Here is a 12,782-nt window from a genome sequence, read left to right on the forward strand (position 1 = left end):
GTCAGCCATTGACTGGTGCAGAAGTTTGAAACAAAGACCTTAAGACACTGACAAACTTTGGGTTGTTGGAAGGCTAGGACCGCCACACAGTAATGTTTTGTAAATATAGGAGGTGATAAAATGTATAAAGCGCACTAAAACCTGAAGGTGCCAAAGCGCTATAACGGAACAGAGGAGTCAGCAGGAGCAAAGCGGTAAGGACAGGGATTCTAAGGTGAGTAAAACAAGGTTTTTTAGACGTTTTTAAGGGGCACAAAAGAGTCCTCATCTGAGATATAGGTAGGCAGGGTATTCCATACTTTTGCGGCTGCTACCGAGAAGGAGCGCCCACCCCATCTTGTCTTCCGAAATCTAGGGATCCTAAGTTTGTTACAAGGTGAGAATCTAAGTGGTCTGCCAGGAATGCACCAATGAAAAAGGGCATTTATGATGAAGGGCCTTAATAACTAGGCACAAGGCCTTAAAGGAAATACCCTTTCTGACAGGGAGCTAATGGAGGGAGCAAATCCACTCCCTAACCGAATGCCACTTCGGAGTGTTATGAATGAGGTTGATCTGCCACATTTTGTACAACCTGAAGTTTGTTCAAGGAGGAACTGTTGATGTTCACGTACATAGCATTGCAGTAGAAAAACCAGGAGGTGACAAGGGCAATGATGACTGACTGGTGCAGTTCCGACGGAATATAGGGAAAGATCTTTTCCAGAGTCCTAATGATGTAAAAACAAGTGCTGACAGTGTGACTGACTTGTGCATCAAAGCTCAGAGAGTCATCAAAGATGACCCCAAGATTTTTGGCTGACCTGACAACGGGTGGGGAGAGGTCAGCAGACATCAGGCCACCATGTGCTAGACCAAATGGAGTTCTGGGAACCGAACACAATCACTTCAGTCTTGTCTGCATTAATCTTCAGGGAGTTGCCCTTCATCCAGAAGATAATGCTGGACATGCATTGATTGAACCTCCCCACCACCAACCACAGCTCCTTGGAAATATTTATAATAATTTGCGTTTCGTCTGCATATGACAGCACTTGAAACCCAAATGAATGCACCAGATCAGCCAAAGGGGCCACATAGAGATTGAAAAGTGTAGAACTCAGAAATGAGCCCCGCGGCACCTCACAGGGGAGACTGAAAGCCTTGGCCTTGAAGCCTCCACAGCTAACAATTTGAACCCGGTTAGACAAGAAAGAGTGAAGAAGCTGCAAGGCTGTCCCACTGATCCCCACTTGCTGCAGAATCTGAACCATCCATGCTGGCTAGACGGTATTGAATGCGGTCTGTGGCCGCAATGAGGGCAGTTTCTGTGCTGTGACCGGCACAAAATCCATTTTGAAAGAGGTCGAAAATCACCTGTGCATCGATACATTTCATCAGCTCCTGATTGATGAATTTTTTTAAGATTTTGGCCAGAGCTAGTAATAAGGAGATGGGGCAAAGGTTTTTCATATCTTCGGGATCAGCATTAGCTTTCTTAAGGAGCGGCATAACCATCGCTTCATTCCAAATGACAGGAAAACTGCCAGGTTGGAGCTTACAATTGAACACCTAGTGTAGAAATTTGGCAACTGGTTCCAGTGCAAGTTGAAATATTGTGGGCGTGCATAAGTCCAAAGGAGCTGATATGTGTGGAGTGGACCATGTAGCTGCCATACAAATGTCAGCTATAGGGATATTAACCAGGAAAGCTTCAGTGGACCCTTTCTTACGAGTGGAATGTGACCTGGGCTGGGCGGGTAATGTTCTCTTGGCTTTGAGGTAGCAGGTTTGGATGCACTTGACAATACGTCTGGCTATACCCACCTTTGACAGAGGATCTTTGTGAGGTTTAGCCAATACAATGAAAAATTGCTGTATTTTGTGAAAAATCTTGGTCCTGTCAATAGAGTAAATAAGGGCAGTCTTTACATCAAGGGTGTGAAAAACCCTTTCTATTACCGAGTCTCCTTGAAAGAAAAAGACCAGTAGCACTAAGGTTTGGTAGAGCTGGACAGGGATTATGACATTTGAGAGGAATTTGGGGCTGGTCCTAAGGACAACTTTGTCGGTATGGATTTGAAAGAATCGCTCTTTTGAGATGAGTACCTGTGGCTCACTAAAAAATCTTAGGGGCATGTTAGTGACAAGGACCACAACCTTCTAAGAGAGGAACTAAAAGGGGCAGGAGTGTGATGGTTCAAAAGTAGGGCCCATAAGCCTGGTAAGAACAACATTTAGGGTCTAGACCGGGGCAAGAGCAACTCTAGGTGAGATGACCCGCTTGAGCCTTTCCGTGAAAACCTAGATGACAGCGATACTAAACAATAAAGAGTGTTCCCTGTTCTGCATGTGGGCTGCAATAGAAGCTAAGTGAAGACGTATGGAGGTGGAAGCTGGACCTGACTTTTGCAGGTGAAGGAGGTAACAGACTGCAGGGTTGAGAGGGGTCCAAGTTCAATAATGGACAACCCTTTTCCACTTGGCATTGTAACAGATGCAAAAGGTCTGCAAGCTCCTCTGAGAATGTCCATGCATTCTTCAGGCAGATAGAGGCAACCAAACTCTAAAACCTCAGGAGCCAAATGGCTATATTCGGCTTCATGGGGTCGGATGTCTGATTCTGCCTTGGTTTTATGTGAGAAGTCTGGCCTGTTCGGGAGTTTCTCATGGGGAACAACAGACATCTTAATAAGGGTCAAGAACAAGGGTTGTCTTGACCGCATTAGAGCCACCAGGATGACAGTAAGGGAGGTTTGCCAAAGATTGCTGACCACATACGAAAGGAGTAGGAGAGGAGGAAAAGCACAGACAAAGATCCTTGACTAGTTCATCCATAGAGCATTGCCCATGGACTGTGTGTGTGGAAACCCGAAGGTGAAGTTTTGGCATTTTGCGTTGTGTGCGGTGACAAAGAAGTTGACCTTGGGAATCCCCCAACAACAGAAGTATGGGAGTAAGACATGTGGGTGGAGTTTCCACTCATGGAATTGTTACTGCATCCTGCTGAGCAGGTTGGCAAAGTCGTTGTCCATTCCTGGATGGTACTCTGCCAGGAGGTGTATCCAATGGTGAATCACCCAATGCCAAATACTTTACGCTAGAGCTGAAAATTGCAGTGAGTGTGTGCTGTCTTGTTTCTGTAGATAATACATGGTGATTATGTTCTTTATGCTGGATGACCTGAAGGAAGCACAGTGATAGACATGGAGGCCCCCATTGCTGTGGTGACTACAAACCTTGAACTGTTACGTATTGGAGATGCACTGCCCAAACTGAAAGTGAAGCGTCCCTGGTGATGGCTACCGGAGGAATGGGGTCCATGAAGAGCCAGACTGCAACAGGTTGTTGCTGTTCCACCACTGCAGTGAGCAATAGGTGCTGGCCTGTGTCAAGACCAGATCTTCCTAGTGGCCCTCTGCCTGTGACCATTGTGCCGATAGAAACTGCTGGACAGAACGTATGTGCAGTCTGGCATGGGGGACTATGGCTATGCTTGAGGCCATCATGCCTAGGAGATGCATCACCGTTCAGACTATTAGAAGACAATTTAGCTGAAAAAGAGGCAGTAGCTGCCGGAAAGTCTTTATTCTGGGTTGGCTGGCATAGACATTGCCTGCAACTGACAGGAGAATGGCCTCTTGCAAGGGCTGAATCGGAAGGGTCTAGGGGTGGGCTTTGGTGACAGAGGTGGTGCATCTCAGCCTGTGAAAGAGGGAAATGGTGGTCAGGGTGAACACCAGACAGCTCTGCTTCATCCGTCAAGCATCAAGATTGAATAACACGAATGCCGCCCCCCCCCCCTTCAGAGATGGGCGGCCACTACAGCTAGGCATTTGGTGAACACCCTTGGGCCTATAGTGCCTATAGTGACTCCGAACATCAAACACCTTGAACAGATAATGTTGGTCACTTACCACGAAGCAGAGGTAGCAATGGTGAGTGGTATGGATTGTTATACAGAAGTAGGTTTTCTTCAGATTAGGTGTCTTCATGAAGTTGCCTTACCTCAGCAGTGGAATGATATCCTGCAGAGTAGTCATGTGGAAGTGTTCTGAGAGGATGTACTTGTTGAGGGTCCTGAGGTCTAGTATGGGTTTTAGGGGTTCATCACTTTTGGGGAAAGTATAGAGAGCACATGCCTTGCTGTAATGGTACTGACTCTATGGCACCCTTGAGCACGAGCGCCTGAACCTCCTCTTGAAGAAGGCACTGGTGTCCCTGGCTGAAGGTGTGTTTGCGGGGTGGGATATTTGGTGGGGTTGAGGTGAAATAGAGGCAGTAGCTCTGCTCAATGATGGACAGAACCCACCGATCAGAGGTGATTTCTTGCCTCTTTTCTGCTAAGTTAATCTGCTTGCTCTCTTCATCCAAAGGCAAGATGTCACAGTTGGCCTGTGCTGCTACTTTCTTGTGGGCAGAGGAAATCACTAGGGAAGCTATCGGGGACATGACATCTAATGTACAAGGAGTCAAAGGTAGAAGCTTTATACTTCCAACTCTCCATCCTGGAGAGTGTGTCTACTAGGAAGTCATCATCTTTAGAAGTGGTGTGCATGTCTACTTTGTGGTAGGCAGCTGCGTGTTGAATGACCCCGTGGTAGGCAGTAGTATCATCTGGGGGAGATGCCCAAGTTCAAGAATGGGGTCCCTTGGAAGCTCTATGTCAATCTTCCCATGGGTTGTCAGTGAGTTGTGAATTGAGGGGAGTGTTGAAGACCTCTGTAAGGGAATAGTGACTGGGACTACCTGTGTCTGAAAAGGACAATGGTGACCCTTGCGAGGAGCTGGGGGAGAGGTTGTGGTGGCACAGTAGCAGCAACTACGGGGCAGTAGTGGTGAGGCGGGGGAGGCACGGGGGGAAGTTAAAGAAAAAAATAAAAATTCACTTACCTGCGTTGCCGGCCGTGCTTCTCATCTGTCCTCTTCGATCCAGCAGGAAGCAGACTCCCCTAGCCAATCATGATCCTGCGGTCACCATGACAGCAGCATCATGATTGGTCTGAGCGCCGTAATTTGGCGCTCAGACAGGCAGTGGGACCCTGTGCATGTTCTCCACCCATGCTGTGCATTACAGCCTGATGGAGAACATGCTAAGTGCGCATGACTGTTTGGCTGGCCCAAGACGGCCAGCCAAACCGCTAGGCACACTTAGAAAGTGCTCACCACTCCTCCCCCTGCCCTGTGGGTAGCCCCGCCCATAACTTCAGAGCCTTCTGAAAAATAAAATGATAACGTGGAGTTATTACTATTCTATTTTTCCTGAGGGGCGACACTCCTCCGTCTTAGTGGAGGAGCCGCCGCTGGGGTGGCAGTAGTGCAGGTTTCAACTGAGGTGGAGGGTTGGTGGTCCTGTCGATGAGTGCCTTTTTGTGGGTAGGAGCCCAGGGTCCTGAAGAAGGACCTGCATTGCAAGCCTGCGTTTCATGGGCACCACAACACTGAGGCCGATAGAAATTTTTCCCATCCATGGGTTGATGACCATAGTCTTTGGTCTCTCATCGAGCTTGTGCTAAAGTTTCTCAAGGATGGGCCTGTCTGAGTCGGCCACTGAAGTTGGTTTCTGGGCCAACAGAGTTTTCAATACTGAGCATGGCTGAGGCACCAACAAGGCCTTAGGTTTCAAAGTGGATTTAGGCACCTTGGCACCAAGGTGTTTTTTTTGTGTTTTTTTTTGTAATTTGTTTTTATTGATTTTTCACAGCAATTATCCAGATATTGTAATGCGAGATATGAACATATTCGTACATGGCATATTACATATAGTGACAACAAAGTCGTAAGAGTACACATTCGTATTGCAGAGGATCTAGGAGAGTCCTAAGATGTCATTGCGCAAAAGTCTTTAAATCGTAGAGGTGTCACTGATAGCAAAATGTTTCGTTAATTTACAACACACTCGCCTACATCGAACAAGTCCAGCATTACATATCTAGGTTAATCAAATCTAACATTTCCTGTGACAGCTATACCACCCTAACAAAACTTAACCAACCCTCCTCTCCCCGCAAGCTCGGCCCAACATTTTCTGATAGCAGCACGATCACATGCTCAATTCTTGAACCTGCGTGTATCCCAAGTCCACAGTCAGTTCTGTATGTAACCTGCATTCCTGCTATAGTGAAGAATAGACACCCCTGGCACTGCAAGGAGCCTGCGCGATCTTGGACTGTGGTCCAAGGCTCTAACAGTGGGAAGCATGACTCCTCAGTAGGATAATATTTATATCGCTGCATATTCCAACTCATCGATATCGGTGTTTTACCTAGGCCTCTATACTCCACACGTTTTAGTTCAGCCCCTTCCGCCCTACCCCATCAGACCACTTCAGGGCACCAAGGTGTGTCTTCAGACTCAAAGGCTGATGGGGGTCGAGCATCTTAGCTGGTTCCCATCTCGGCTCTGAGGCCTTGCCTAGTGTTAACCGGAGCTCTAGGGCGGTGGCGCACCTCTAGGTGGCAGCCTGTGCACATGGCTAGACCTCAATGGGTGCGGTGCCCTGCCTCGATGTGTGGCCGTTTGTGGGTCCAGGGAGTCTGTGTCAGCAGTACTCACCACTCGCGCCATCTTGGTGCACGAGGCGGCATTGAGGGAGGGGGATGTAGCACCTTTGTCTCTTTCCTCTCCCTGTTCAGGCTCTGAGGAAGCGGAGCCGATAACCTCCAGGCTGGGATGGTGGGCCAGGGATGTCTACCACAAGTTGTGATTATTGTTGGTGGTGGTGGCCAAGTTCTCCTCGAGTCATGACAAAATCATGTAAAATATCTGCTGCAGTAAAAAAAATAGCTTTCTGTGTAAAATTGAATAAGACAAACGTGTGGTGGTTCAGTGTGTTTTTCAGCATTAAATAAGAGGCAGCAGGATACATTTTAACTAAAAATAGCATAACAGTGAGAGAGAAACACTCCTTGGGGCTGAAGTAATACGTGACTTACAATGCCTCAACCCAGTGGCTGAACGATGAAGGGGGATGGCCGAAAGCCCCTATTATGGTTCTATTATGTAAAAGGTATTGAAGACAGCTGCATGGTTAACCCAGGCCTAACAACGTGTTAACACTAGTATTATTCAATTTGAAGGACTGGATCTCACACAGTTCTTCCTGATGGAGCTAAGGGTGAATTGAAAGGGAGGAAAGAATAAAGAATAGCAGAAATTATTGACAGACACAAGGTACAATTAGTGTCTTATGCCGACGACACTCAATTAATTGTCACACTTTAGGAATCCGAGGGTGCTCCAGCGAATCAATTCAAATCCTGCCTGTCACAGGTTGCCACTTGGATGGTCGACAGGTGTCTGAAATTGAACGCTACAAAAATTTAACTCCTGATAGCAGGTAGAGCTTTCACGATCTGGACTTTGGCCTGGTTCCTTGGCTAGCTCCCGGAACCCAGACACAAACTCAAAAACCTGGGATTGTGGTTTGATTCCAAACTCACCAATGAAAATCAGATCAGCAGCACTGCTGGTAAATGTTTTGGCACTTTGAAGTGCCTGAGGAAAATCCTGGATTTAATCCTCTTGGAATCACGGAAAACCATTGTCCATGTTCTTATAACTTCTCAGCTGGACTATTGTAACATCCTGTACCTCGGAGCTACCAAGGACAATTTGAATACAATTTAAAGGGTACAAAATGCAGCAGCTCGACTGGTACTCAATCTTCCTAGAAGATCTTCCGTCTCAGCAGCTCTAACCCAACTTTACTGGCTCCCAGTAGCAAAAAGAATAAACTTCAAAGCCATGCACTTTTGTCGTAGAATTCATCAGCAGGGTCATAAATCTTCTTCGCTCCTTGATCCAACCTTATGTCCCTTTATGTGCTCTCAGATCCTCCACAGGAAAACTAGCCAGAGTGCCCAGGGCACACAAGGCCAGACTAGGGGCTCACTCCTTCTCCTTTCTGGCTTCTAAAATCTGTAACTCTCTCCCACCCGATCTAAGAGCAGAACCCTCTGAGAAAATCTTCAGAAGCAAACTGAAAACCTGGTTATTCTGTTCCTCCTAAATCCTGTCACTTTCACTACTTTCCTCTTTATGCCTAAACGGCGATCATCTTTCTCTGTTGGTCCTAGGTCTCAGTGCGGGGACACACCGTGTCAGTGTAACCAGGCGCTTTATCAATCACTTATTAAAAGAAACCTTAAATAATGGACCGCAAAAGATGTGGTGATGTATGATAATGGTAAGTGTAACATGCATGTTACACGCAGTGCCATATTACTGAAAAACAGATAAGCATAAAGTAAAAAGCTTTCTTTCAAGATATTTTATGCCAAAGTAGAGCGGCCCAAAGGAACGATATGAATTTCTTAGCTATTTGCAATGCAACTTAAAAAAATGCCCAACACATGCACTGTTTCTTCTTCCTTTTGCTAACAGGCCATGCATCTCCTGTCATCTTATCACTCTTCTAAAATGGCGGGCGCCCTTCATTCTTCCCAGCCTGAGTTCCACACATCAAATAGTTATGGCTAAAACAAGGAATGCGTGAAAGGAATATGGACAATTGAACACCGATGAAGTAATACAAAATAAAACATTACACAACTGGAAAGAGAGATTTAACTCTGGAAATCATAATAAGAAACAATGCGAGCAGATGATAAAACAGCATGTGCGTCCTTCTTAGCAGACCACTGGACAGGTAAAAAGCCGTGTCAGCCACGCACCACTCTCAGAAAAACAAAGAGGCTGGAGGTGTGCGGTTTAATAAAAATATTTTAGATTTTACATTTCAGCACAGCCTTCTAAAAGGTCTGGTGCAGGAATAACCCCTTCATTAAAAGGGAGTGCACCTTAAATAGGCGGATGTGTCTTAGTGCAGTCCTCCAAAACGTTTTGCATCGTCACTTCCGGTGATGCCACTGCCCTGGTGTGGAAAGCGAGGCTTGGACAGTGTGCTTGCTCAGAAGGATGCGCTGCTTTAGGGAACATGCACTGACCTGGTTCTTTCCGTTGACAGAACAGAAAGCATTCAGGAGCACCCTAATGAGGGACAAGTGATTGTAACGAGAGGCAATGTGCAAACAAGAATCTCCTGCCTGCAAACAAAAACAAACATGACATGAAGAATGGCACCTTCAACAGAAAACATGAACATGCTGAATGAACAAACAGGCTGGAGGGCGATCAGAAGTTTCTTATAATTGTTCTCTTACTGACCTATGGCCTTCACGACAGTTTTAGTAATTTCAAGGGTGATAGCAGGAGGTTTCAACACTCCTAACTTTCCGCCTAAGATATTTTCAAACCACAAATTACCGCCCTTACTTCTCTTCATAGCCGCCACACATTTTTCTCAACGATTTTTATTGCATGTATTGCTGTCCATATGCAACTGACAGGACAGTGATTCTATGATGGATTATTTGCTTGGGCTTCTGTTTATTGTATAAAAGGAAAGGTTAATTGCTTTCATACCTGAAATCCTCTGGTGATACTGTAGATGTTCATAAAGAAGCAATAGATTGATTACAAATATTTTTGTTTACAATTATTGACACATTAAAATGTGTCTCTTGGTGTTCAGAATTCACAGAGAGTAGTTGCACATGACAAGTGAGGGCTTTGACCAAAAATATGCATCTTTCATTAATAGGTAATATTAAGGAAATATGTGGCCTATTTGCACACAACATTCCGCAATGCATTTCCAAAATCCAGTGGATAACAGTTTGGTCTACAGTCTGAAGTTGAGGAGCTGGCAATTAGTTCAGCCTCACCAATGGTACTTGGAAGCCTTCTTCAGGACATAAATATACCGTTAGTGAGTTTTACAGATACATTACTTTCATTGAAATAATTCAAAAGGGTCTGGCCACTGCTTGGGTTGAACAGTGTATAGGGTTCAATTGACTGTAGTATCATTATACAATTTCCTGAATTAAAATGAATAAGTAAAGAAGACCAAACAGGCAGCAGATGTCTGACAGTTCTTCCATTGGAATTTATTTCCGTAGAGGATACTGTACAGATATACTACAGCCCAAGAGAGCAAGTAAAATGTTAATCACAAGCATTAATCGAAGAACATTTCCTTGCTCTTAAGAAAAAAAACACAAAACATAAGTGTTGTGTGGTTGCATTATAGGTCTTTAAAGAATAACAAGTTTCAAAGCACCATAATCTCTCTACTCACTATGGAGGTTCATTCCAAATTGCAAAAGTAGTCATTTTGGAGCATAGCTTTGCAACTCAAAATGGCTTTGGTTGATTAGAAGAGATGCACAGATATGGGGATTTAGCTGGTCAGGTAGGTTTAGGTGCGAAGACGATGATTTCCTTCATGGCAATGGCATGTGACTCTTCATATAGAGATCCGAACTCTCGATGCCACTGGTGATTCACATTTTGCAGATATATGGAAAGGCCTCTGGACTCAAAGTAAAGTGGGATAAGTCCATCTATGTCCCACTTAACAGCAAACATTCTAAAACCCACCATACGGCAAGGTTAACATTGGCAATGGGTCATGTTTATATCACATGATCCACAACATCATTTGGGAGTTGACTACCACCCTGCTAGTAGTGCAGACCCAGAAAGACATGGAATCATGGGGAAGCTCCTGTTGAAAATAATAGGCAGAGGAGCACGATTCAAGATGTCTTGCTTACCAATATTCATATATATTCTACAAAACTACCAATAGGTGAGCCCTACTAGCTTCTTCACAAAGCTTCAAACCTCCCTGAGCAATATCTACAGAACAGTGGTGTGCCAAGGATCCCTTTCCATAGAAGCATGCAACTGCTAAAGGATGGAGCACTGGAAATCCCTGATATTAGAATTTACTATTGGGTGGCCAAAATACTCCCAACAAACAACCCGCTTACTAGACACAAAAATAACTTCTGGAACACCAGGAAGTGCTGAACATAGTCTATCAAGTGTCTACTCCATGCACACTACTTGAGGTCACCAAAATCCTCAAACAGTGCAGGCAGCATGCATGTAAATGGATGAAAAGGGAGGGAAAGACCACTCGTGAATCCCCTGGCTGGGCCGAGTATCATGGCTGAATTGTGTTAAGAACATGTGTCCTGAGCGTCATCTTAAGGCTTGGATGCCTTTGGGAGAGCGGCCTCAGTAAATCCTATAAACATCTCATGTCAGAGTTCTCCCTACATAAATCTCAGTTCTTTAGCTAGCTACAGTAAAGACACGCCTTAGTGGTGCATGTAAATTGCCCAACACCTATCCCGCGTTTAACCCGTTGGAACATAAAGTGACAATGGAATGAATGGGCAACAAGAGGATTTCCAGAATATATAGGTCAGTAATATTTAATACTCAAAATCTTCTAACTGAGCTGCAACCTAGGTGGAAAGGTGAAAGTGGCTTAACGCTCCCTAGCGATCTCATCACGGCTGCGCATCATACAACTTAAATACTTCCATAGGGTGTATAACACCCAAAATACTAGTGGAAAATAAACCAGAATCATCACTCCTACTGTGTTAGTTGTAAAACCAAGGTAGGACCATATTTTCACACAAGTTTGGCATGCCCTATCATTAGTCTATCTCGGGGACAAATACACACTATACTAGGAAGAATCACAGCACAAGCAATCGCACCAGATGTGAAAATTGCCATCCTGAGGATTATGGAGGAACTCAGTGACTCAGGACACAGGCATACATTAATTGCAAGACAAATGCGAATTGGCTAATGAGATACTGCTCAACAGTTGTGGAGGGAAATGGACTATTGTGCTAAGACAGAAGAGGTTAATTATGTCTTTGCCTAAGGACAGTGGCTGGCAATAAAACTGTGTGCATTTTATTAAAAGCCTATTCAGGTGCTTTTTTTTAATCTTTATGTCTTATGCATGGGTTAAGGCGATCCACTGCTGGTTCTAATACTCGTACAGATACTACTACGAATGGCCTAGGTTTGTTCTGGAAAGTGCCTCCTAGCACTTAACCCCTTCAGTGCCCGCCCCTTTCCCCGCCCTGTGCCGGCCGTTGAATTAGCGGGCGGGGTCTATGACGAGCTGGACTCGTCATGGGCACAGCGCCACCGCGGCCCATGACGAGTCCAGCTCGTCATGGGCACTGAAGGGGTTAAAAGATTCACATGTCTTTTGACACTTCAACCTCAGACTGCAGTCTATGGACATTTTTAGTCCCAATAATGGTGCTCCTATGTGAATAATAATTAGTCTAATGGGAAGTGCCTACTTTTTTCTATAAGGCATCACTCATGACGTGAACCTACTGCTATCACTCTATTAGACCAGCACACCACTGTGCAAAAATGATATGACGCTCTTAGTATTTATCAAAAGCTTTTTAGAAAAAAACAAATATAAAACATAATTAACTTTTTTATCCACACAGAGGATTTTAGGGATGAAAAAAACTAACTTATTTCCATCCAACATGCAGAAAATAATCAACAACCTAGTAGCTTTAAAAATAATCCAATCACCTAATAGTTGTCCGAAAGAACTTGCTATCGACGTAGTCATGTATTAATAAATTCCCTGTGGAAATCTTTCAAAATTGTTTACTGCACAGCCCCACTGAAAGCAAGGGGAGCCTTTGATTGTTTGAGTTTTAAAACACGAGTAGCATCACCAAGTGCTTGAGGAAATACAATACACATAGTAGCATCTCTGACAACCGACCCTTGAATAACTACTTTTTCCAAGAACAAATCTCTGTAGAAATTCCTAGAGAATCCTGACCCATCTCTAAAAATCATAAATCCACCATATTGATGTCGCAACAAATAATCTTGACTAGAAAATCACACTATTGCTCTGCCTGTTGTGCTTACAAAAGCACTCC

The 12,782-nt window shown here is 44.7% G+C and overlaps 1 protein-coding gene across 7 annotated transcripts in view; it reads right to left on the reverse strand.

Annotated features, from left to right (window-relative positions):
* Positions 1 to 12,782, reverse strand: part of ANKRD6 (ankyrin repeat domain 6) — a 725,774-nt gene that overhangs the window by 118,772 nt on the left and 594,220 nt on the right. For 5 of the 7 annotated variants that reach the window (XM_085611161.1, XM_085611160.1, XM_085611164.1 and 2 more), the window contains one exon: positions 8,928 to 9,026. The exons of the other annotated variants lie outside the window; for them this stretch is intronic. In XM_085611161.1, coding sequence (XP_085467287.1) covers positions 8,928 to 9,026 — 99 coding nt within the window. The remainder of the gene's footprint in view (positions 1 to 8,927; positions 9,027 to 12,782) is intronic. 7 annotated transcript variants of the gene reach the window in all.

This window comes from Triturus cristatus, chromosome 6 (assembly GCF_964204655.1).
Source record: "Triturus cristatus chromosome 6, aTriCri1.1, whole genome shotgun sequence".
In the NCBI taxonomy this organism is placed as follows: Eukaryota; Metazoa; Chordata; class Amphibia; order Caudata; family Salamandridae; genus Triturus; species Triturus cristatus.